This window comes from Lates calcarifer, linkage group LG20 (genome assembly GCF_001640805.2).
Source record: "Lates calcarifer isolate ASB-BC8 linkage group LG20, TLL_Latcal_v3, whole genome shotgun sequence".
Taxonomy (NCBI): Eukaryota; Metazoa; Chordata; class Actinopteri; family Centropomidae; genus Lates; species Lates calcarifer.
Genome location: NC_066852.1, coordinates 8,348,608 through 8,375,962, shown reverse-complemented (window position 1 = coordinate 8,375,962; position 27,355 = coordinate 8,348,608). Strand labels below are relative to the sequence as shown.

Below are 27,355 nucleotides of genomic sequence, written 5' to 3'. Positions count from 1 at the left end.
TCTAATTCACAGCCTTAAGAAGCTGAGATGCAACACATACACAGCCACAGAAATAACAGAAATATAAGTTATTATGCTCAATCTGTTTTGCTGATAGAAAGAGAAAATACACCAGCCAGCATTAAGATAATTTCAGGCATCATTTCATGTGTCACTACTGTTTAAAAGGAAGCTACAAGGTCAATAATAAAAAAACCCTATGAACAACACAGAAATACTAAAACCTGAAAAGATGCATCCCTGATGGGGCGTTTTAAAAAAGGATTTGGATGGCATTTTGTTCATGAGTGGACTGATGCTGCTGGGCTGTGTTTCAGCCTGTCTTTCTAAAGCCATGCTTTTTGTTAGGACTCCATTCCTCTTTTAGTGACAAGATTTCCATTAGAACTAAAAGCATCCAAGAACATTAACAAATATTATATACTAGGTAAGTTGAATTATGGTTATACAATGATTTCACTAAAGGTTTATCTTGAAACAAAATGGAGTAGGGCAGACAGCTTCAATCAAAGTGACACTCACTGCTTTTGTTCTGAGAGACACCAGCCAGGTGAGAAGCTGAGTATTTTCCATGTATCAAACTCTTTTAAGTATCCCTAGCATTTTGCTAATATACAGTGCTGATATTATATTATTATTAACTAACCAAAGCAATCTATTCCTTTCATCTGGTTTTAACCAGGTTGTACCTTTCTATCACGAGAAAACCATTAAGAATCCTATGAAGTACATCTAATTACAGTAAGGAATCTATCATGGCCTAAGGCACTAAGCAACTACTATTCTCTCACTGGTATACGTTGTGTTTTTGGGTGTGAATACATGTCTGTGTCTGTGGTGAGGTAGCTCACCTCGCTCTGTAGTCAGGCCCACCCCATTGGTCAGAACAGAGAGGCTGGGGTTGTTGAGGAGGCTAGAGCCGGCCAGGTCCACCTTGGAGGCCTGCAGTCGAAACTTCTCCAACTCTTGGGACAGCAAGCCGAACTGCTCGCTCTGGCTGCGACATTTCTCCTCCAGCTCTCGCACCTTTGACTATACATGAGGTGCAACAAACATGAGGACATATGCACAGTCAGGACACAACAGAGCAGTATGAGTTTAAAAGGGGAAATTCACCATATTACATAGATGGCAACAGAAATACAATGGGTTTACTGCAACATATCAGTCATGCAGAAACCATATAGCCATTTTCTTGGTAACTATGGAAAGCCTTTTTTATCATTAATGTACACACGTTTGACACATCAAATTTTACATCTGATCTGACACAGTTATGATTATTTTGGTGGGTAGACAAATGTAACAGCACAACATGGCAAACATACGGTAAACACACTGCTGCTTACAAAAGGTGTAAACTATGTATTATAAAAATAAAGTGTTACAATCTGAGGTTAGGTTTCTGCGAGACAGACAATATAAACTGTCAATGAAACATATATTAAGGCTGCAAACACAAATGACAAGCAATTACAGGCTCAGAAGGAAGAAGAATGGGAGGGAAATAAAGGCAGGTAGTTTGCTGGTAAGGTGAGGAACAGTAGTACAAACCAGAGATGGAAGGTAACATAGGTTATGAGAAGTTACATACTGTGCTTCTGTTTTACACTGCAATCACTTTAACAAAGTCATAGACAGCAGTGTTATTTGCCAGAGCACTACAGAGGTTGGCCTCAGCCCTTCTGAGTTTCTATATGTGGCTGATTTCACTTCCGGTTGCGGTGGGAGTTTCCTGGCAGGCTGATCTGACAAAAGCCTCTGCACGAAACTGTCTGAACAACATTTCCTGTTAGCTCTCACCTACGCAAACCCGAGTCTGCAGTCAACTGTTATCTAGCTTCACTGAGCTGAAGAGGTAATGAGTACTAAAACACTCAGAAATCACTTATAAACCTCAAGTGAATTTTATGTTACAAATGGTTATCTGACTCAGTGATGTGTTGGATTTATGCAAAGGGAAATTCTACTTCAGTGTAATAAGATCAAATACCAAGCCAGCATGACGAGCATGATAAGTATGTTCAACACAGCTGGGAGCGATAACTGTGCCACAGTATCTGGCCCTGTGAGAATGACCTGATTTAGACACACACCCTAAAAAACATCAGCATTAAATTACCCTCTATGGCCACATGAAACATTTGTGAAAGGCTGTTTTATAGTAATTACTGCAGGGCTGTTCCAATTTGACTATATCTATAAAACACAAATGGTGTAGGTTCTGTCAACTATTCTATCTAAAGGGGCAAGGGAAGGTTTTGTGGCAGTAGGATACATAATTTGGTCCAGGTCAAGCAGGATAAAGGTTAATAGTACCTGCATGCAGTCCAGTGTGCTCTGGTTAGCAAAAAGATAACACAAAGGACAAAAAGGGTGGAAAAAGTAAATACATGCTTGAGGAAAAATGAAAGACAAAATATATTAATAAAGTAGAAAAACAGCAGTCTGAGTCCAGGTCGATGAGAAAATCCCTGTCAGGAGCCAGTATCACTAGAATGTCTCTTGGCCTTCAGCAGCCAACACCTGCCTTTTGCATGAGCCCACATATTCCTTATAATGTCATAAGGCTGTGTGTCGTCTTGGCAACAAAGCGCAAGCTCTTGTGAGGGAAAGAGACTTTCTCCTGTGATGCTTTGGGTTTAAATAGAGAGGCAGAAAGTGAGAGAAACAAAGCAAGAGGAAGGAAACGAGCAGTTTTTAAAACAGGAGCAACTATACTCTACCAGCTCCCTCTGCAACACAAGCTGGGTCAAATCCTAAAATAAGATACACACTTCTTTTAGGAACAAACTCTTGTAACAAAATGCACAGTTTGAAATAAGGAGCATATACAGCAGTCATCAACTGTGGATGATGAAATTTTTTTTTTTTTTTTTTTAAGTTTTGCGGTGGGCTCTTATGTCTTTTTGATCTTTTTTTTTTTTTTCATCATTCAAAAATCAGCAGCCAGTGAGACAGATGGAGACTTCAACTGTCATCGACTGTCAGGGCTTGTTTTAAATTCAAAGTGTGTTACACTCATACTGGGAGCATACATGAATGTCACACAAGAGCAGAGAAGCCATCTGTTCAAACGGTTTTCCAGGCCCAGGAGTGCTACAAAAATACAAGTACTTTCTGCAACAGCTTCTCTGCCAGGTGTTTAGATAAGAATAAAGAGCCTATTGTACTGTGGGTCCATGCCGCTTCAGTGGCAATGGGATGTCTTTTGTCTACTCTGAAAAGGTAGAGAACTGAATGAATAATCTTTTTGCTTAGTGTAAAGGAAATAAGAAACACCTACAATGATGAATTACATTTTATTTCAGCTGAAAAACACTCCACACACACTACTTTCTAATGTTGGGAGTGAGTCCCACTCTTTTGTGTGGCTTTACTAAACACTGTAAGCTGGAAGATTTTTATTTTGGTAGCAACTCAGGGATTTACTATATAGCAATAAAAGCACTGCATGGTCTAAAAATCATTTATTTGATTCTTTTTTTTGATGAGTAGTCACAGTGGGGTAATCCAAACTCACCTCCAGCATCTGAACCACTCCCTCATGCTCCCTCTTGGCGAATAACTGAGCCTGATGATTAAAAAGATATTAGAGTCAGTGTTATGTTGGTTATTTACTCACAAAATTCCAATTCAGAGCACAGCAAGCTCTTTTGACAAACTCAGTGCTTTATAGGTGCCCAAAGGTTGCCTCCTGCTGGACAAGACCCCCCATTTCCCTTAAACGCAAGGAGTCATAAGAGCTTGATTGTCTGGTTCTTACCCGCTGTAACCGCTTGATTTCATCCTGTTTGAACTTAAGGATAGCCAGTGCCTGCTCATGTTCCAATTCCAGCTGCTGCCTTCGCTCGGCGACCTCACGCATATGCTGTTCAGAAAAAGAATATCAGATGACAGTTTTTGCATGGTAAGGAGTGGCACTGAAAATAATGAGTATCTGGCCATGACTGTACCTTTAGGACCTGCTCTAGGTTCTCCAGTTTGGCACGGAGTCTCTGGTTCTCCTCGAGAACTGAATTGTGTTGAGCGGTCACTTCAGAGAGATCTTCCCTCAGCTCCTCATTCTCAGCCCGAGTCTTGAAAAATAAATGCAGGTTAACTGACAGGATCAGTATAAAGGAAACTTTTATCTTTGTAACCATGATTCCTATCAGTCATTTTACTCCTAAACTAAACTAAACTAAACTGATAAGTTGTTTTTACAGTCTCTTTGATTATAGGAACATTTGTGGTGCTTGACCTACTGGGCTCTGTTTTTACTCCAGATCTTAGCTTCATTAGATATTTAATAGATATGATCCAGGTTATTAAAACAACAACAACAAAACGTAGGAAGGAGCTCATCAGGGCAGGGAGACACCGACCTGGTCGAGCAGCTGTGCCTTCCTCCTGAGGAGATCTGCCTCCTCCTTTAGTTGCTCATTTTTGCATCGCTCATCCTCAAGCTGGCTCTCCTGTTACAAAACCACAGGTTCAGAAAAAAAGGAAATCCACATCTCCCAAGTTGTCACTGTGTCCACTACAGTAATGCTTACAGCAGACTGGAGGGCAGCCAGAGAGCACGTGAGAGGGACACATTGGAGCAAGAAGATTGCTTACCAAATCCAGACATCTCTTCTGTCGCTTCTTTACTTCATGCTCAAGGTTTTCACATTCTTTTCTCTTCTTGCTCAGCTCACTTTCCTGAACAATAATAATAAAGCAAAGACAGTTACACTAAATCCTTATTTTGAAATCTGAAAGTGAAACTAGATCTAGTATTTTAAATGGTTTTAAATGTATTCTGTATAAGAGCAAAATGCATGATTTACATTTTGCAATGCAGAATACATTGGCTTTGGGCTCCATTGTGACCTCTGACATGACAGCAATGAGGTATTACAAAGCTTAGCATCCTTTAATTATTCTAAATGCAGCTTACATGCAGGACCAGCATAGGAGAAATCAGCTTATTTCAGCATGGCCACAGGACCTCAATCAAGTATTACCTCTCTGACTGTGTGGGGGGAAAGCTACAGAATGGACAAGCTAATTGCAGACCACCAGCAGCTGACTGGAGGAGATGCTGTACTCTGACCAGTGATGACAGAGCAAGACAATAATGATAATTAAACTGCAATCTGTGGTGTGATTTGCTCCACTGTGTATCTGTCACAGCTGTAAAGGCCTGAATAATATGTAACAAGTGAGGATGTTCTGTTGCATTGGCTGTGGCTCCAACTTTGTCTCCTCTCTAACCCTGCAGCCTAAACAATGCAAAAAGCTAGTTCAATGGGACTTTCACAGGGCCCAAGTTAAAATAGTGCTATGAGTATGCAGGTGATATTTTGAGTTTGCTTGAATTCAGGGAAGTAAACTGGACAAAGAGGTCAACAGCCATGCTAGCAAATCTCTGAGGCTGTTCTAGGCACTGTGGTTTGAGTGCTTTAAGCGAAGTGCTAATATTGGCATGTTATCATGCTCTCAATGACAATGCTAACATGTTGATGTTTAGCATGAATTAGGTGTTTAGGTATGAATGTTTGCCATGTTGACAATCTTAGTTTATCAGGATAGCATGCCAATGCTAATTAGTACTAAACACAAAGTCTCTGTTCATAAACCAAAGTATTGGACAAATTAAACATTTGACTTAATGGTGCTAGATGAAAAATGAAGGGATCATGGAAGTCATCCACTGGGAACTATAAATGTTTGTGGAAAATTCCATGGAAATCCATCTAATAGCTGTTGAGATATTTCAGACTGGACTAAGGTGGTGGAACTACCAACATCTCTAGTGGCTAAAAATATAACCTGCATGCGCTCTGGGCTAAATTAGCTTATAGGGGAGCTCAGTGTTTACTCAGCTGTTGGCTTTGTCCTACATCTGTAACTCATTTAAATCATCTTAGAAATCCTACTCTCTAAGGTTTTTCCTATGACTCAGTCTAAAATAGTTGATTAGTCTGTGATCTAAGTTTAGGATCCTTTCAATAAATCTAATAACAGTCAAGCTACATTTAAACTGTCCTTTAAAAAAACTAAAAAAGACAAAGCACAAATAAATGAAGGTACTCCTTGTTCAGCCAGGCTGTGTTTTAGTGATGCACAGCAAAAAGCTCACTGATTTAAATGACATCACCAGCTATCAGCTCATTCTCTGACTCCCTTCATAATTCTGCAGCTTTAATTAGGACAGAAATTATGCATCTGAGCAAACTATGCATTTTGGAGTACAGAATTTTAAAGCAGGACATTACTTCCAGTAGTATTTAAAAAATCAGTGGTATATCAGCATATAAATTATGATGTTTTCCTCACTACCAGAAAACCGCACTATCAGCTTTTCCAAATGTGACTGACTCATGTGTAAGGGCAGTGAGGGTAGTGCAGAAATGATACTAATGGACACAAATCACAGTCATGAAATAATGACTGATCCCCAAATTACTGTGAATTAAGCTTTCTGTGTCATTTTGAATGATGACACACAAGCCTGTTATTGCACAAACTCTAACAATAAACAAAACAACCAGGCTGTGGAGTTTCAACTAATGTCTAGAAACTCCACTTTCCACCCTGACAAACAAAGTCAATATGGAGCTGAGAAGGACTGTGGTCTATTTAAGCCATGAGACCCACTTGTAGAATCAGCAAAGCCAATGTGCTACTCTTCTGTTTCCAAGGGACAAGATCAAAATAATCCCAACATTACATAACAAATCTGACCCTAGTTTTTCCTTCAGTGGCAGTCAGCTCAGTCGCAGCACTGAAATTCAAGCCTCAGTTTCACATGGAAATGCACAGTGGATAGCAGCACGCTATCCCTGCAATTAGGCATAACATGCAGTTGTTGCGGCAGAGAGATGTATATGACTCTAATGAATGACTGTTTGGAGGAAAAGATTGATTTGAAAGCCATGCTGGCAATAATTAGTGAACCTCTGCATTACTAAGCCCCTTATTTCAGGAAAACAAACAGGTCACAAGCACAGCTCTAATTAGTACACTGAATTTGATAATGTTGATAATGTTTGATAACAGAAAACACTGCATGGTTGTGATTTGACGATTCCCCTACATGTCAGGCTTAATTTGAAGTATCAGCAAGATGTTCTCACCAGAAACTGTAGGCGCTGCTCCTCTGTGTGTTCCTCCTGATGGGAGGGGGTCAGGCTGAGGCCCGGTGGGGGCGTCACTCGCAGCCCTGACTCCTCCTCCTCTCCGGGAGTCTTCTCACACCTGGATGGAGCTTCATCTAATGCCACACACGGGGTCTCTCCTACAACCTGATAAGGACAGGAAGAATCATTCAGCCAGTCACTTTACATAAACAGAGGTCTTGTTGAAAATCCAAGATCCAAGGTGTTGTACTTAAAAGCTTCTGTTCTGACTCTAAAAACATGACTGACCAGTGAGAAGGAAGCAAATGTGTGACTGTTATACTGTATAGTAACACTTAACATTACACCCCCTGCTGTGAGTGAGGGATTAGCAGAAAGCCTCCTTCTGAGTGGTCCAACTACAATCAATGAATAATCCAGGGGGAATCCCTGTATCTTGCAACATGACTGGAATTCATTAGCTAGCAAGAGGCCTGTCCGTTCTAATTAGGTTGCATTTAATGACTTGAATGTTTCACAGCAGGTTACTTTTTAAAACTAACTACAGCCACACATTCATCTTTATGACTTGTATGATTTGTCAAACTGGGATGCGGGTGGGGGACAGGCTGACATTGGTTAGGGGTTAAGAGTCGGGAATCAGTATCTAATTTTAGAGCAAACCTACTTATGCTCAGAGTAGAACTGTGCTAGTGTAGCCAAGGCCATGACCCAATAACAGGATCAAAGGCGCTCTGCCACGTGCTGCAAAAGGGATCTCTCCTTTCCTTTACATTGTTAGTCACTAAAAGCTATATCTCTCTGGACCTCAGGCACAGTTTCAGAAAGAGATTGTCAGAACATGGCATGGAGAGATTCATAAACTGTACTGTAGACATTTTCTATGTAGGGGAAAATTAAACCAGCCAAAGACCCCAGAAAACCCATTTATAAATAATCAACTGTTTGCAAAAAGATGATGAAACAAATCATGTCTCACTATGATCTGGTAGCAATAAAATCAATATGAGAAAAGCATGAGACATTCTGGGACCACTTGCTTTTTTTTTTTTTTTTTTTTTAAGTTTTTTTTGTTTGTTTGTTTTATATTTCCCTAATCATATAACATGAGTTTGGTTCCTTCACCCACTAGATGCATATGATATCAAGCATTCATTCATGCACTGATATTTTTAGTAATATTTACTGAAGTTGTCACTTAAAGCAACCTGGCAATAACGAGACAGAATGGCTTCAATGGAAGACAACAATTCATTTAAAGCATCTGGTTTTCATTTGGATTATTTAGTGGATATAACATGATATCCATTTCCCTGCAAACTTTAATTTCATCCTCTTACTTCCACGTTAAGGTTAAGGTTTTCCAGCACCAGACAGTTTAATGTTAATTACCTGTCAAATGTGCAGGTTAGGGTTAGGGGGTTAGGTGCTTAATGTAAGCTTGTCTTCCTTTCACACAGGTAGCAGCTTACATCAGGCAGACTGCAGGTTTGATGCTTCAAGTAGCACGTTCAAGCGTCATAGCGGATACAAACGACATAAATCATGACTGTTCAGCACCAATTCGGTGGCATGTCTGTGAACAGAGGCTATCCCTGGTTTATCTTTTGGATAGGGGACCAGATGGTGTTAGTAGTGGTGACGAAAGTCCAGCAGGAGGCACTAATTCCATTGGCCCCTGTACAAAAACAGTGCACAGGAATGAGGGCCTCAAACAAGTGCTCTGCTGATTTCTCTGCTCTCGATTCCTTTTGGTCGGTCATTAAAGATCCTATCACATCCACTTCAAGTGCAGACATGCCGGATGATCCCTGTATCCTGGCAAAATTCCCATCTTAGTATATGATTAGTCCAGGTTACACCAGTCCGTCTCCCTCTGGTTCTTAATTAGCTTGTAGCTCTTCTTACCTATCCACTGGGCTGGCTTAGGTGTGTGGAGTTTGTTGCTACAATCTAGCAGCCATGCTGCACAGTGGCAGTGATACATTAGTAGGGTAAGATCCCAGCCCTGTCATTTTTAATCATAATTTCATAATTTGCTTTTGTGGGTTAACTCCTAACTTGTCAAAACCATTTCTCAGATTTAATAATCAAATATGCCATCTTACAAAAAAGTCATTGTTTTTCCTTTCTTCTAACTAGTTGAGATATTTTAACTTACTACACAGTGATGACATATTAGAATCAGTATGTCATGCATTGCTATCAGTCTGTAGATCAAATCCCTTAAAAGAGCAATGCTTTTTGTAAAGGGAATGTGAGAGCTCACAATGATGAGTTCAAAGCAAATATAATCAGGGTTCAAGCGACGTGTGATATAATTCTGACATGGTTTTGACGAATGGGCACAGAGGGGGAATATTACATAATGCCTCATTTATACAATGTTATGAGGAATAAAGGGACTGTCATAGAGAGCATTAGACCAAGGCTTAGGCTATTATGAATCATTTCAAAAGGTTTATGTGCCAACACACTAACCTAACAAAACTTAGTGTGGCCTAACAAGCTGTGCAGTTTGTGAGATTTCACTTGGTCATAGTGCAGATTGTTTAATTCTCTATTCTCATATGGACGATTAAGAGAAAATATCATTGAAGTTGAAAATTAGTGCTCCAACCAATTCAAACACGTCTTACATTTTTGAGCAAAAAATAGTCATGTTTACATTCTGTATGCTCCATATACAGTAGAAAAGTTCTTATATATTTAGAAACATCAAGATAAGAAAGTACTTGTTACGTTATGTTACTACTTAACTACTAGTAACATTTTTATTTAATGTTACTGCAAGGTCTAAAATACATATGTTGAAAGCCCATGTGGTATTGTTGTGCCCATCTTGCTGTGTCAAAATTCAGGTCATGTCATATCAGTGAAAGCTGGCATAGCACAGGTGTTCATATGGATTTATTATGAATGATGGTGAATTCTGTCAGAGCATGAAAGGGAGTGTAAATATTTCCTCAAAGGACCACTCAGCTTCAGGAGTTAATAATTTTGTTCATATAAAATGTGTATTTAAATGAGACAATAAGTTGGAAAGATAAATCATGCAGCACAGTGGAAAGAATTATGTGCTTGGATTGGACTAAATTGGTAATAAACAGTCAATCAGCGTATTAAGTCTCTGTCATTTTCAGGGATAATCTCAACACCACATGAGCAATTATAATTAACATGTCCTCCTTAAGAGAACATGGTTTAAGGATTGGATATAGACAGCAGTTACTTCCCAGGGGTCAATCAGGGTTGTGTTTACATTTTATATGTGTATGTATATATATATATATATATATATATATATATATATATATATATATATATACACATATGCACACACTGAAAGATTAGAGCAAATATCATACCAGAATGATTTCTTTATTGTTGATGTACTGTTATTATTCACTTCTTACTGGTTTATTTATTATTGTAGTATTATTGATTCTATTTCTGCTTAGTCAGCAGCAGCCCAGGGCATTCAACACTTACAGTGTGGACAAAAACACTGAAGCCACTGTTGTCAAATTAAATCATCAATGAAAATTAAGCATCAATATTCTATAGATTCATGCAAATGAATCTATTGCTCTATTAGGTATGAAATTTGTACACACAATTTATACCTCTTTACTATGCAATCAGGCACTGAGTTTAAAGTCTGGCCTAAACACTAATTATTCAAAGACATTTGGCCTTGAAGAGCAGTTCCAGTTTTATTAAATGTTTTGCTTACTCCTTACATTTCCTTGCTGTTTTATTTTCAGTGCAGATTTTCAGTTAAATTTCACAGACAATATCTGATGGGGGCATCTTGCTTCGGTATGTCCTCTGGCTTGACTGGGTTATGACAGACAGAATGATAGGTCATAATGTGAAAACAGGGAACAGGAGCACTTGTTTTAGCTTTGAAAACACAGAAATCAGAAGTTAAACACCTTATCTTGTCTTATCTCTACTAACATGCTCTCTTTGGCCTGAAAGTCCTTTAAAATCAAAGTGTTCATTGCAAGATCTTTGCAAAAATTTGCAAAATGTGATTGTTGGCTTCCCAGTGACAAATACTTAAGTTGTGTATTAAAAAAGTGAATGAGACTGAGGGGGCATGACAGAACTGATCTAAAATTACTTAACTATGCATGCATAAAAACAGAATGATTAAAGTAGTACTGTAAACCTGGATTAAATAATCAAATCACGCTGGATGTATAATGACATGCAGACATAAAGTCATCATTATTATCATTATCAATCATTATAAATAAATAGCCTGGTGAAGAATGCAGCCATGTCTAAAGTCTATCGTCATGCAGAGGCCACAGCCGGTGCCACTGCATGTGTTTCTGTGAGACGATGTCCTCACTTAGAAGCTCACCTCTACTTGCACTCTGCTTCACACAGCGAGGTGCCATTGTGGACACTTCACACTGATGTGGTCCATGTATACTAAAGGATCAACTACACCCTGGGCCCATGCGTACTAAAGCAGGGTCAGATCCCATTCAGCAGGCCCCGAATGCCATAAGCACATTGATGTAATCCCTGCAGACTACTGAAACGGGTAACTGGATCACTTCTTTTAAAAGCACCTTAATGGATTGGCCTGGCCGTTGATTTTCTTTTTAATACAGAGCATATCGATGTCCACCAATCAAACGCTCTACCACCCTATCACTAAGTCGGTCTGTCTAAATTCTACATCTGGAAGCTCCAAAATATGACTGTTACAAAACCGTGTTTCTGACAGGCTGTCCTTGACTAGGCCTCATGCATGTCCCATCTTTCTAATTTAGAAGAAAGTGGCAGTGTCATCACAGACAAGGGTGGGATTTACCACAGAATTTACTAGAATGAATATTAAAAACCAGCAGCTAGGAGACCTAAAAGAAGAATCCTTTCAGCTGCGAGTCATATTGTGGTACTAACATGAGGCATGTAACATAGTAATAATCTTTCAGAATAAGCTGGTAGTTTTAATATCTAACACAAATGTAACACCCGCTGCCTTGAGCCAATTCTCCCACACCCCAGATTTGTCATGACACTGATTACTTTTCAGTGTTAAGTCCCAACTTTGAGTTCTGCACGGCTTCAGTCCCTCATCCAGGCAGACGTGTATGTGGTTAGCCAAGGAGAGCTGCAAAGGACCACTGAGACCTACACACAGAGACAAGAAAACTCAGAAGACAACCTACCCCTTTCGTGTGATCTGTGGCAACGTCAAGGCTTCCCTTGGCCCGCTAGTTATCCAGAGCAGGGCGAGATAGAAAAGTCTTTAGTGCGGCTGGAGTCTTACCTACCACCCAAAACCCTCTCACCGCTGCCACAGCAACAGAGAGCGGATTACTGGACTGTACCATTCTGTTGTTAGAGGGGATTAGAGTTCACACAACATGGCCCCTTTCTGGGTGTGCGCGTGCCACTGGGAGTGCGTGTGTGCGTCCCACAAATGAGAGATTACCACGATCGGCATTCTCATTTGAGCTCCACAGGCAGATAATTTTACTCTACTTCACAGGCAGCAGAGAATTTTACCAAAAACATAAAAAAATAAAAAAATGAAACGAGATTTCTGCCTTTAAAGTGATATAAACAGATTAATACACTGAAATTGTAACTTTAAAATGTATCCCCCCGTTACAGATGTTTACTGTTGTGCCTAAATAAAATGTTAAAATTAAATACCCATACTGCATTACGTAACATATTAATATATTCATAATACTGTATATGTGCAATTTAAATGTTTTGGCCAATGACTGATATCTCTTCACTTTACCAGTGAAGAACTGTTTCTAAGAACTGAATACAGAGGAGATCAGTATTAAATGCAGAGAGGATCAGAGGGTGTGACTTTGGTATCTTTGATCAGGCCCAAGTTCAAGGGAGGGAATCATCTCATTATGGCTTGTGGCAGATTAATATCGGGTCCAACAACAAGCCATTATATAATGCTGCAAAACAGCATCCATGCCAACATAAACATACACTAGGTTTCAGAAAAAATCTACATTACCAAACAAAGTATAATCCCATCTGAACTGTAATACCAATGCATCAGTTCTCCTGGGTGTAAACACACAATCTAGCCTGTGCTGATCTGTAATCAGTATCATCACACCAGCTTTTCTGAAAGTCCTACAGTTTCTACACTTCTGACTTAGGTTACAATGTATGGATAATTTTGGTCTTGCTATTTTAAAAAAAGAAAGATCCTCACTACAAAGCAACTATGATGGAATTTGCTTAGCCACTGCTATTCTGATCTCAGGTCTACGTTATATTTGATGTCATCAGTTTTAGTGGCCATAGACAAGGTTCACTTATCAAAATCACTTAAGACCAACAGGGGTCAGTATAGAGCTGTGTTGTGCTGTGATATGATGGGGTGCCTTTACCTTCTCTTCCCCCTCCTCCTTCTCATTTCCCCCCAACTTCGGAGGGCCACTGGGGTCGGGACTGTGGTTGTGCTGTTGTGTGGATGATGTGACAGACAGCTGCCTCTGGAGCCGCAGCACCTCCCTCTGAGACTCCCTGAGAAGCTTCTCAAATTCCACTCTGCCAGATGGAGGAGGGGAGCCCTACACAGACATATACACATGCATTAAAGACAGCCACATAATGTTGTCATCAGTTTAGTAATTATTAATTAATTTAGTATTATTGTTATTTTAATCTTAGGTAGAAAATACTTTGCATCCCAAGTTACTGAAATGATTCAAAGAATAATCATCTCAATCAATTGCTCTGTAATCATCTGAATTGAGATGTAATCCTATTTTTCTTGCAATTTAGAACAGACTTCAAAACTAGCCTTCTAAAATAGTGTTTAACATGTCCCTATGAATATAACAGTCTAAGAACACAATCAGAAGGAACACTGTGTACATCTGTGAATGTGTTTAGGTTGAATAAGAAATCCAGCTCAGACATTCACAGGCAAGATCAATGCACAGCTCATCCTTAAAGACCTTTCATTATTAAACACAACAGATGTTCACATTCAGGAGTATCAGCTGCTAAGTCACTGGACAAGTAATTAAAAACAGGCACTTAGAAAGGCAGCCTATTCCTGCACTGTCATCTAGACATCAGCAGTGACGCAGCCTTTGTAATACAGGCTTAGGAGGGAGTTAGGATGAGTAGTAGCCCATGCTGTCCAGCAGAGAGCGAGCGTGTGGCATTATGAGCCTGTGGCACGGAGGGTTGGTAGGTTGGTAGGGGGGTAGGGATAGCTTTAGGTGGCACAGTGGAGCAACTAGAATTACCACCTCGCAGTTGTATGGCTCCAATAACCAGCCAAGTTGCAGTTTAGATACTTGTCTGTCCACACTCATATAATATATGTGTAGTGGGGGAATTTAATAAAAGGTATTAAGTGAATCTATTAATCTCACTAGGGCCAATTTGTTTGGAACAGCTTGTTGCACATAAAACATAGTAACATACAAACAAACAAATGCATGGGGGAGTAAATGTGGAACCCAATCCTTAAATAATATTGATTAACATAATAAACACAATGAAGAGAAGATAAGAAATCACATAAAACATTCACCATGTTTCTTCCATTTTGCTATCCAGGATCTAAGGATATCATTTACTGTACAGATTGTGAAGTGCCCTGAAATGTATGATATAGCGATGTATAATTAAAATTAGTTTGACTTGACTCTACTGCAGTAGTGAATAGGTTCATTAAGAGAACCAAAAAAAGAATTCCTTCTATGTGTTCACATGCTTGGCCAATAAAGCTGATTCTGAGAGGACAGAGGTTGTAGCCATGACAGCACACAAGACTTCAAATATGGATGCTGCTGCAATGAAGCTGCAATTCTAAAACATGAATGCTTCACACACAATGATGGATGGACAACCCAAAAACATAATGCCTCTGCACAGACGACAGCTATGGCCAGAGGCATTATGTTCACAGATGGTCAGAGATATGTTAAGAAGAAAAGTGGTCTAAACTTGATCCATCTTTCAGTCAAGAATGAGCTCAAGTCCAAATTCATGAACACAGGTCAATGTTGGCTGAGTAAAAAAGTTACTGAGGAACAGTGTCATGAATACCTTGGTGGAGCCCAGCCTTGCCTCCAGCTCTCTGCACTCCTGCTGTAGGGCAGCGATCTCTTTGTCCTTAGACAACAGTGCATCAGCGTGCTGGGCGAGGTCACGAGCTCGCTGACGGGCAAACGCCCTCTTGTACTGTTCCACTGACCCGGGTCTCATCAGTGACGGGGAATTCACCTGTGCAAGAGCAAGAAGGAAACATGCACTAATCAACAGAGATGATTTCAGAGGCAAACTCTCTCTCTGGCTACAAGCAATACCAAGCAGTGAAGCAAACTAACTCACTTTCTAAAAAAATCAATCATTAGACTCAGTCCATTAGATCGGGCCCAAACCAGTAGTTAAATAAATGCTGCTTTTGTTGGTGCAGTTTTAACAGAGCAACATTATACTGTCCTTCAGAGAGCAGCAGGAGGTGAGGGGGGGAACAGGTGCAGCCAGTGACCGTAACAGCCAGGACAGATCGGGGGGGGGTCTTTGAATTGTTTGCTGGACAACCGTAGCACTTCAGGCAGATTAAGAGGCTGGGGGCTCTTTTCCTTTCAAGGTCCCTTCTCTGTTACGTCAAAAGCATGCTTCAAATACTACTTCAGACTTCAAAGAGAAATACTGTGCATCGTGCAGCTTTTCATTACACTAGAACTGTTCTGGGTTAGATGCCATCATGGTGTTAATGTCATTTTTAAGAGATACTTATCAACCTAATGAATAAGTGAATCACATCTAAGATACTTTTTTAAAGTTGTGTTTTCATTACACTTTGGTCTTCTGGGGATAATTGGTATGTTATCAATAAAAAATATGCCCTGAACTACTGCATACCCATTTCTACCTCCTACATTCAAACGAAGTCAAGGATTAAAGACACACATTTTTTTGCAGCTACTGTATATTTTAGTGTTTTTATGCCATCAGTGTAGCAAATAGCACCCTCTTTTTTAACTGCCTGTCTTCCTCTGTTTTTTAGTTACTAACCAGCACATTACCAAATCTGTGACCTATACTGATTCCATTATTCAGCCACTGAGGTCTATGTAAAGGAACAGATGATACTTAGCTGGTATGCCATGTTGTAAAATAAGACCACAGAACAAGACAATGCCTATCTGGCAGTATAGCCATCATTATGACGTTTTAAAATACTGAATTCAAAAAGTGTTTCATGAGGATTGTAAATGTTTTTAAGTGCTTTATGTAATCTTTGTTCCTTTCTTTGCTTCATCTCTTTTGTTGGACTTCCAACTGAAAACGGAGTTCTTGCAGCTATTCTAGTGATGCACTAAATTATTCAATAGGGTGCTGGTATTTTTCAACAAGGCTCCCATTCATCACATGCTCAACCATTCCATTCAACTCATTACCGGACATTATGGTGATGTGGTGATTTGGATGGTGGTGCTTGATAATGAGTCACTCTCAGCATTTGGGTCAGAGTACGGGCAAATAGGCTCGGCAGTTCGCTGTGAAAATGTTAGAGGTTTTTTATTTGTGTGGTATACCACTTTGAGGTTGGCCTCCTGCAGCTTTCGAGCTCTCTCTTCCAGCCTCTTAGCAAGAACAGCCAGCTCTGTGTTCTTTCTCCTCAGCCGCCTGACCTTCTCCTCCGTCTCTGGGGCACTGCTCTTCCGCTAAACACACGGGAAACAAACATCATCATCAGACAATGCCTGCAGCGAATGCTAACACGGCAATGCCAAACAAGAAAGTCACACAATCAGTTATTCAGGAGGGCTTATTAATGGTTTGAGGAGGGAGTCAGAGACACACTTCCTGGTGCTTTTCTATAATCTGCCTGTTATACCAGTGGAAATTCAGAAGATACATGAGGAGAGACCAACACATTGACAGTCTAGTTATCTATTTATAAACTGAATAAATGACACTGAAAAAAGAAACAGAGGAATTTATGGCACCTAACTGGAACAATACACACAAAGAGGTTCTATTGGACATGTCTGTGCACCTGGCCTACTTTCTAGGAAGCCTTCAGTCAAGACAAACTTATTTTTAGTCTTACCAGCAGGCCATTTTCTTCCCTCAGTGTGGTACAAGTCTTCTCCAGCTCATCGAGGGCTCGCAAGAGTTCAGAGTTCTGCCGTACCAGGAACCCATAGTCAGTACCATTCTGAAAAACAAGTACAACAAAAACAAATGCAGAGTTTACTGACTACTGTTTTTTTGTTCTTCTGTTTTTATAAAACCCCAAGACACACAAGAGTATCGGATCGATTCTCATTTCTACAGTATTGCTTAAATCATGTCCCATCTGTCAGTTACAGAAAAGCCTTCCTCTACCATCAGCCAGTGTTTATATAGCACTATCTAATGGTGGCTGACAGATGACAGCCCTGCTGAAAAGGCTTTTCATTAGACCAACTCAATCAGTCTACTACTGGCTCTGAACACCTATTATTACCATACTAACTCAGCATAAAGGGAAGGACAGTCCTGCTCTCACATCCCACTATTGAGACACGAGGAGAGACACAGCTGTATTCGTACCCATTACTTTTTGACTCATTTTGTTGTGCTATACACAAAATTATACATTATTTTAGGCCCTTTTTTCAGTTCTTCTTGAATGCTCTCAGGTTCTGCATACTGGAGAATAATACTAGTAAACTGTGATTTCAAGTCTGTTCTGATTTCAAAATTTTTGGTTGTGGTCAAATCAAACATTCACCTTCCTTCACTCCAACTTTACTGATGCTTTGATGATGATATCATGGCTGAAACATTAGCATGTTAACAGGGTGGTCACACACAGCTAACTGGTGAAACTGAGCATTTGTCTCAGGCTTCAGGTCTTTTGTGTGCAACCTATATTTTAGAGTAATGGACGGCGAAAAAAAAAAGCTGTTTGAACTGAGAAAAAGCATCCACCTAATTCCCAAAGATACTCTCCAAACCTGGTGTATGTATCTAACGACTGTAGTCATTTGTCATGTGTTGAAATAAATACACATGATGAGGTTTTATGGTAGTTTTACACAGTGCAATAGTCCTGGGTGATCCACTAATAAGCTTGTTATCCTTTTCATGAGGGGACAGCTGAACAAAGCAGCAGTCGATGTGGCAGATAGTCAATGTGGTGATCAAGACTGTCATGGCTGCTTATCGTCCATGTGGAGGAAACCTGGAAGTGGTGATGCCCCTGTGCCTCAGTGTCTCTGTGTCAGCGATGGTCTAAATGAGCCCTGAGGCACAGAGGGAAGGGCAGAGAGAGTAGACCTGGCACACATGAATGTAATGGCTGCAGTGAGAGCAGATGGACAGACAGGGCGAACAGATAAGCTGTAGGTGAAGGGAGGGTTTGTCCTCAGAGTAAAACACATTCAACAAAACAGTCACCTAGACTGACTTTGGCTTGTTACGTATGATGAGAGAGCAATTATTGTTGAGGAAGGTGATACTTCTGGATGATACCTGTGTTCATTTTGAACAGTGTGAAACAGTCAGAATGTCCCAACCTGCAGCCACACACTGCAGTGCTTCAGTATGACACAGATGGCTCCACATGTGAAACACCAGTAAACCTGCTCAGATGTGGTCCATTACTGTATGTCTCCATAATACTCTTGGGACCTCATTACTAACCTGAAAACACCCTCTGCCACAGGAACATGTTTGTAACTGCACAAAGACTAATGTTATATTAAACATCCTGATGACAAAAACCATCATCTTGTGAGATTGTGTTGTCTTGGTAACTGCAGATGATGGGCGATCTGGTGGCTCCCTGGAGGGTTTTTAATGCTACTATACCTGTTATTCAAGTCAGTACTAATGACCAGCTGTTTACTAAACCAGCAGCTGAGGCTCCTGTGTGTTCATCTTCCAGTACTATTGTGATGGTAACATTGGACATCCTGTCTGAATATCTAGTTTGTGCTTTACAAACTAGTGCCAGAAAAACCATATGGTTTCGGGGTAACACGATGAGCAGACACAGTATTTGAAATCATTAACTTGTAAATAATTTACAAAATAAATTAAAATTGGTCAAGTGGTAGCATGGAAAAATAAAGGATGTGCAACAATACACGTGCACAAAATTCTGCAGGGTTGCAGAATTTTAAGATAGTCAAGGGAAAACAGTTAAAAATGCAATAACACTTCAACTGCAGTTTCCCAAAATAAGTGCATGTTTTAGTAAATTCCCAATACTGTCTAAATTAGTTGTAAAAAGCTTACAAAGATGTGATTACGATTTGTCACTGTAGGCAAAAAAGATGCTTCATAGACGACATTTATAATCAATACAGGTCCTGAGTCAGCAAGTATAGTCTCCTTAAACTTGAATGCTCTCTTAGAGCACATCTTGGCACCAGCAACACTGTGAGACAAAATTTTATCTCATTATTGTGATTAAAGCATGACTGTGCCTCAAATATGTGACAAGGAAACTAAAGAAGTTATTACACCATCTGACATTAAGTTATATCACATATTCATGAAATTAAACTCTATTTTTGAAATTATCTATGGTCTCCAGTCTGCCATCCCTGCTCTGAATTCAGGCTGCCTACTTTAATGCACAGGATTAAAAGTACAACAATACATACATATATTTTTTTCATCAGTTGTTTCCTTTCTTTATTATAAAGTAATGATAAATTATTAGAACATAAAGTAGGAGTGCTGCCAGAGGTAAAATGAGGACAAGTGTCAAAACTTTTTACTATGAGTCATTTGGTTTGTTCTTGGTTCTTGATGCTGTAGAAACTAATGTCCCTGACTGATGGTCAGACTCTTTCAAGACATCTTTTAGTTTTGCAACATGAACAAGTAACTATTGTAAAACATCAATTCATGCTCTGAACGCTCTTCTTTCTAGTCAGGGTCACAGATGGGATTGGAACCTAAATGCCAGAATTGACTGTGGCCAAGTTATGAATTTAACAAACAGCTCACAAATCACACACAAACCCACACTAACCCCACAATAAAGTGTGTGAGAGCCTCTCTTCTCATCCTCTATAGATGATATATTAGGGCACACAGAGAAACTGCAACCATAAATGTATAGCTTGACATAAAAACCTATGAACAGCACTTCATGACCAAACTAGTTGCTTTTTTTGATGATAGATGAATTTTTCAGGGACACAGGGTCACTGCTTATTCGACTGTCCTGGCTTGATTTATTTCTTGCACTGTAATGTTATGGGTAGAGGAGTGCTATAGGTAAAAATATCAGGTATATACATAAAATCTAGTCAAATGAAATGATACCTGCATTGTGCTGTGTTGTAAGCACAGGGAATTGCACAGGAAAGGTGCTTTACTACATCACAGGAATTGTACAGTTAAATGCATGGCTTGCCAAGAGATATTGCCCACACCTCTTCATCTACCCAGTTCACTGTGGCTGTTTTTCTACCCTTACTCCCTTGAAACAATTTAGACTGATCTGCTGAAAATATCCACATATTGATATGAACCAAGTTTGAGTCAGTCAAGGAGAGAGAAGTCAGTTGATAAGTCAGTTGCTAATCAGTGGTTTCATCAATAATTCTTGTAGCTCCTTGACAGTAAAAGCGTGTTAGTGGTTTACTAGTTAAGTGCTGTTTGGCTCAGTTTTTATTGCCCATGTGAGCTCTGGGTCTCAGCATGGCAAAAACAGACCTGTCATAAAAAGTAACACACAACAGCAGTAAAAAGTAAAACAAATGAAACTGTTCAGAAAAAAAATCAAATGGAAGTGATGGTTTCAATACCAGTGAAAAGCATTTAACATGAACCAGCAGTATGAAGTGTTCACTTTGAATTACCAGTTGTTAGAATATCAACAGATTTAATGGTGGTACAACAAATTAGAGTGGATTAGAAAATAGTAAGGCTGGTATTTCTTAGACAGAGGTAGGTATGGCAATGTAGAACTGAAACAAATCTCCAAACTATAGCAACTCCCTATGTTACAGAAGAGGAAGAAAAGTCCTAAAAACTCAAAGAGTAAAAAAGTATTTTAAAATGCCACTCTCTCTAAAGATGACTTCAATACACAGGAGAGTATTTTACTCTGCCCCCAAGTAGGGCAACAGCAATGTTAGAAGTGAAAGTGGCACACCAGAGGATGGCATTATAAAAGTAACCCAATGGCAAAAGGAGGCACCATTTACACTTAATAACACCACCCAGTGTCATTAAAGCGATGCTCACACTGCGACTACCCAGAGCAGAAATTGTTGCAACCCAAGATAGATTCTCAGATTTGCTGAGGAGATGTTATTGGAAAAAACATAACGCCATGCTTTGTTGCCTTTCCTAAACATAAAAGGGCAGGGTACCAGCAAACGTTCTTTAAAGGATTCAGAGAGAGGTACTGGACCTCAGCTCTCAGATGAGTCTTTGTGTCCTTGTGAGTTATTTTGCCGTCAACCAGAGGAGTCAGTCGGTCGCAGTGTCCCAGTCTTCCTCTCAGGACAGTGATGCTAAAACCCAATCAATCACCTTAGAGGAAGGCCAGCCAGAGTGAACTCAGCCTCCGCCTGCCTCCATTCTGATTCTAATAATCTTGGAGTCCGTCCATGTCTTGTAATTGTTCCCTGGGAATCATACTAAAACACACCGTAGGCTTTTCTTTAAGCATGAGGTAAGCTGGCTCCTAACACACTAAAACCCACCCTGCTTTTGCTTCACTTGCTGCCACAGAAAAGGGTTGCAGGTGGTGAGGTCTACCCAAGGCCAGTGTATTAACATTCAGCCAGATCCCCTCTCTCACAGCAGTGCTGTTTTCACATGGGTCTGGCTCAGTAAGCAAGGCAGATGTAACTCAGTAGCAAGAGGGCAGGGGTCTCTACACAAACGTCTGTCAGGAGAGCCTCAGCCTTGGGCAGGGCAGATGGGCCTAATGGAGCTATCTCCCTATACCCTGTTTGAATCTGTCTTGACTCAACAGATTATTAAAACACACTCACACCGTACACACTACACTGACAGAGCTTACCATAATGGTACTGTTTACAGCCTGCAGGGTCCAGAAAACATAGGTACCATAGATGAGAACTTTTTTTTAGCATTTTAAGTGTATCATTGTGGCTGTCAACATGGAAAAGTTGATTATTCCATTTTGTTTGTGAAGGTGGGAAATAGTTTTTTGCATTTATAACTTCATTAAGAATTCATCTGAAATTCTAAGTAAGACGTGATGGCCAAGATGAACAACATAGCTGGCCAAAGTAACCCACTCATTGTCCTCTTTGAGTGATTTTTCTGCAGGAGCTCTTGTGAGACTGCAGCTGATAAAAGCCGGGCGGATGAGCCCATGTTGATCGGTGGTGTGTGATTTTGCGCTGTGAAAAGCTGCCGTGGCATCTAGGCCAACTTTTCATTATGACACTCTCTGGTGCTTTTTCTACCTGAGAGAAGGAGTTGAGGACTATAAAACAGCTTGTGAAACAGAAGCCTGTTTCAAACTAACAGTTTCACCCAGAGTGTCATTGAATTTTCTATATAGGAGACTTGTAGGTGTTCCACTTGTGAAAGGGGCTATGCTCATACTTAAAACTCAAAGTACGCCCACAGAAGGACAAACTCTACCATCACATGGCTGTCACAGTTTGGCAACACAGCAGGTGGTTCCAGCACCAGCATATGTTACTGACCTTGACAGGACAAACAACCTCAGCAAAGTTTTCATAGACAAGCAAAATGACCTGAGTCAAGAACCAACACTGAAGATCATCAAAGAGAAATTTCACAAGTGACTTGTTACAAATGATCCAAATCCATTACTTTCATTGCCAGTAACAAGCTAACACTGACAAGCTCTGTACAGTGAGCACCTGATTATCTGGGTCAGTTGCTGTTTTATATGCCTCTGAGAGCCTCAATCAAAATGGTTTACTCGGATACATCCTCTTTGTGGGCATCTTATTGGCAGCCGAACTAACATAGATGCAAAAAAATAGAAACAGACAAAGTGTCATATAAAACTGGGCAGTTTGTGTCTTATTTGGAAATTTAGCAGCTCATGCAGGAAAAAACAATATGGGGGTTAGAAGTTCAGAGAAGATGAGGCCAACAGTTTTACTGAATCAAATAAGAAAGTATTTGTAATTGCTCTATTGGTGCTATAAAAACATGCACTAAGAAAGGGACAGAATACACAAACAGGGCTGATGTGGAAGCTGCAGAAAGACTGCTTTATCTGTTATCACAGTGCTTGTTTGTTAGAACTGCTAGTAAATTAAACTTCAGTGTTTTATATCGTAGTCATCCCCAAAATCTCCTGTTTAATTCTTCCTGACCTACAATCTATTTCCACTTTTTAAGTCATTCACCAAATCACCAGGGGAAGGCTGTTAAAATGAACGGTGAGCTTCTTTCTGTTTGTAGAAACACTGCGTTCACCACTGCAGAGTTAAGCATACATACACAAATGCAAGAACTGAACACTACAAACAGCTTCAGAGAAAGAAAAAAGAGCAGATGGTTTTTTTGTTTTTTTTTGGGTTAAGTTTCTGCCGTAAGATGACTTTAGTTATGGTACCTATCAACAAAGATATAAGTAGATCATTAAATGTTCGGAGGCTTAATCTTACATATTCATGAGGCCACACAAGCAAATTATCCTTTTGTCTGGGATCCACAGCACGCTTTTGTAAGGCGTATGGAAATGTCTACAGTCTGGTTTCACAGAAACACCAACATCAGCGTTTTCAGCTGACAGCTAGAAATCCCCCACTACAAGCCTCTGAGGAGACAGCAAGACAAAGGCACAGACATGCACACAGGAGCACACAAACACACACGCTGCCATTGTTAACTCTTTTGGACATGATAACTGAAGTAGCAGTCAGTATAAAAGCTTGAATCTGCTACTGGTGTACAACATCAACCAAACACAGGGTTTGCTGCTAAAGCAATATATCAACACACCACTAATTGTGGAAATACCATTTGTGGTTTGGGACTTAAAAATATGAAAGCCATTATTTACACTGGTTTAGCTGTTTGCCAGTGCTCTTCTGCCATTCCTACAGACATAGCACAAAGCTTACTGCTGCTGACGCTTGGATGGAAAAAAGGATAACACAGAGTAGCGACTGAGAAACTGACAGTTACATAAACTCTTGAAATTCAGTAGGTCGGCTGCCTGCATAGTTAAAGAAAGCAGGCCCAGCATTGACACAGTATTTACAAAAGAATAGCCATTGTTTTTATTATGATGCATCTCAGTAATGTTCCAATTCTGCTGGAGGTAGCTTCAGATTAATTGTTATAAAAGCATTTAAAAAATGCACAAAATGAAAGCACTTGCTGCTGAGTTTCATTCAGTGGTGCTGCTCAGAGGACTGGTATGAGGGAAGCATTCTGCTGATTCTGGAAATGTGTCTTAATTAATCCAGGCCTCGTCTGCTCTCTGCAATAATGGAAGGGGAAAGGCTTCCTCCTATTGACCCAGTCCTCAAACACCACATGGTCAGAGAAATGACTCCTGAACACAGTTTTAATTACCAGTAGAGGCGAGAAAACAGGAAAACAATATCCAGCAAAGACTGAGAATGGCTGCCCATCCACTGAAGTGGATACTAATGGACTTGACAATATCGGTGAAGTGTTACAATTTAGAGCTAAATCAATGATGCTCTCTATCTCTGTCTTCTTCATCAGTGATTTTCTAATGACCCTTCCTGAAGTGCTCCACTGTCAAACATCCTCAGAAGACATGAAAAACTTAGAGGATGAAATAATCTGTTTTGATCTCCTACACCTTGTCTTCCACAGTAGACCATACTTTGTTGTCTTTTCTGTTGTACTCAGTTACCACCTACATCTCGTGGTTTCACACTGCAGTGCTCCTTGGCTCTACAGCAAAAAATCTTATGCTATTTGCAAACATTCTTTGTTTTGTTCTAATTACTGTGATTAAGGAAACAATCTCCACATTATTTAAGGGATAAAAAAGGAAGGCTATGGCAATACTTTCATACTTGCTTATGGTGAAGATACATGGAGGCTGTTATCTACAACTTTTGAACAAAGCAGAGAAATAGCTCTGTAAAAAACTACATTATAAAAAGAAACAAGAATTTGTTTGTGGCCTGAGGTGTTTTGTTAGCAGCATCTCTCTCTCCCTATACTCATATATAAGTCATGAAGAAGCTCTCTTAAGTGTCCTCTCAAATCCCCTCCTGTATTTATCACGACTCATCTCCCCAGGGTGCCTGACGGTGACAGATTAGTGGGTCTCTCATACAGCACTACAGAACAAAGAGCCAACACGAGACACCCCTTTACTCCCCCGCAAGCGTCCAGCAATCTACCTCCACCACACCCCATGTGAACGTCCTCTGGGTGAGGTTGTGCAAAAATAAATTGCACTGTCTGGAAATGCTTGTTAGTGCCTTTTCCCTTGCATGGCTTAGAATATAAGATGTGCATAAATTTTGCCACATAACCTTTATGTGGTGTGAACTGTCTAGTTTAAATCCAGTGATGAGATGTAAAGTAGCCAGTCCATGCTATCTAGTGACTCTCAAAGCCATGCTGAAGCCTCATGTCATGATGTATTCTCATGAAGCGATGGGCTAATTCATCTGTTATGCCAGGAGTAATGTTATGCCTAATCTAAGTGAAGAAATCAACATGGAGAACATGGAGGACATAGTCACTGTGTTTAAGCATCATCCCTTCAGCTTTCAGATCTTGTATATATTATGGCTTGGAGCTGTCTCAGGCATCTCCCTTACAAAGCCATTATAACATCATCCTCCCAACACAGTAATTAAAATCCATACTAGCATGGCTGCCTCATCATCTCATAGTCCACAAATAAAAATGTCACAATCTCCCAAGCCTCGGAGGGCTTAATAAGGTGTCAGACATGCAGGGAACATCTGGCTTTTTAAAAGTCAAAAGGCAAACACAAGGAGGGGTCACCAAATCATTCCTTTTAGTGCAGTGTCAGCAGTAGAGGGATGGAGACAGACAGAATGTAGTGCAGATGATTTGTTTCTCCCCCGACCCTCCACAGGCTCAACCCTGAGAGCTTCCAAAGAATATAACCCTTAATCTTGTCAAAGAAAATTGTATATACACACAAGCCACTCGACCCCCTGCCATCATAACAGCAACAACTTGATTTGTGGTTTAGCATAACAGACACACTTAGCAATGATTTTACTGAACAGACTTTAACATTTAAAACCACATCAGTCAATAGGGCAAAGTGTACGGAGGACATATTCAAGGGCTTGCACATTGCTCTCACATCCTCCTATACACAACTGTGCTTGGCTTTGACACTATAATGTAATATTATATTCCATATTGACTCACATATTGAACATTGTATTTCTCCTAAAACATTAATTTTGCAGTCTTTGTTAGTTCCTTTGCTACTTTGTCAACACAGTACCATGTGTATAGTTGAAAAGTGATATTAAAGCAACACTACACAGCATCTAGATACTGTGGCAGCTGTTGAGTGGATTAAAAAGAATGTGACCAGGTTAAACTGCCTTTGTTAACTGGAGCTTTGTTAAAAACAGTCAAAGTGAGCAAATGACAAATATAGGCAATACCATTTAGCCAATTTCATTCTAGAAACTGGGCTGACCTCCCCCAAGTCACCGTGCACTCACCCAGAAATGGAAGTGCCTAAAATTAATTGAAAAATGCATCAAACCTGCCCCACTAGGAACACTGTCGCCTCTCTGGGTGTTGCTAAAAATCACCCCTCCTACGCTGTCACTGAAGCCAGCATCTCACCACACAGAGCTCAACTGATAAAAGGCTGAAATATTCCTCCAAATGTTTCCAATGTAGAGACAAATTGTTAGGGAACGCTGGGAATTCTCTTGACCTGTATCACCAGTCCTGAGCCAACAGCTTATTGATGGGTTAGAGCATTTGTCTGTGATGTTAGAAAATATTGATTGGACTGTCCTTGACACAAGGAGTTAACGCCACCTTTTAACTATATTATCCTTCAATACATTAATTAGTTTAAAGGCAACAGAATAAAAAAAACAGGCTGGGGGTCTAGATGTCAGTGTCAGTCTATATGTCTCAGACTATAATGATGTACTATTCAAATAACTAAACACTATTTCAGTGTTCCACACCAAACCTTCACAAGTCAGGTTCAATAAATGTACAACAGATAGAAGCATTTCAGTAATAAAAGGCCAGAGTGACCTTTCTTGACATTCAGTGACTCT

The 27,355-nt window shown here is 40.0% G+C and overlaps 1 protein-coding gene across 9 annotated transcripts in view; it reads right to left on the bottom strand.

Annotated features, from left to right (window-relative positions):
• The window catches only part of LOC108893640 (peripheral-type benzodiazepine receptor-associated protein 1), a 61,684-nt gene that overhangs the window by 21,058 nt on the left and 13,271 nt on the right, over positions 1-27,355 (bottom strand). For 7 of the 9 annotated variants that reach the window (XM_018691823.2, XM_018691828.2, XM_018691830.2 and 4 more), the window contains 12 exons: positions 17,203-17,310; positions 16,685-16,813; positions 15,186-15,362; positions 13,508-13,690; positions 7,107-7,274; positions 4,603-4,686; positions 4,368-4,457; positions 3,957-4,079; positions 3,767-3,871; positions 3,524-3,574; positions 2,727-2,759; positions 852-1,032 (listed from right to left, as the gene is read on the bottom strand). In XM_018691823.2, the coding sequence (XP_018547339.1) occupies positions 852-1,032; positions 2,727-2,759; positions 3,524-3,574; positions 3,767-3,871; positions 3,957-4,079; positions 4,368-4,457; positions 4,603-4,686; positions 7,107-7,274; positions 13,508-13,690; positions 15,186-15,362; positions 16,685-16,813; positions 17,203-17,310 (1,432 nt within the window). Of the gene's footprint in view, positions 1-851; positions 1,033-2,319; positions 2,341-2,726; positions 2,760-3,523; positions 3,575-3,766; positions 3,872-3,956; positions 4,080-4,367; positions 4,458-4,602; positions 4,687-7,106; positions 7,275-13,507; positions 13,691-15,185; positions 15,363-16,684; positions 16,814-17,202; positions 17,311-27,355 lie in introns of all 9 variants that reach the window. The other 2 variants (XM_018691826.2, XM_018691827.2) reach the window with 2 other exon arrangements.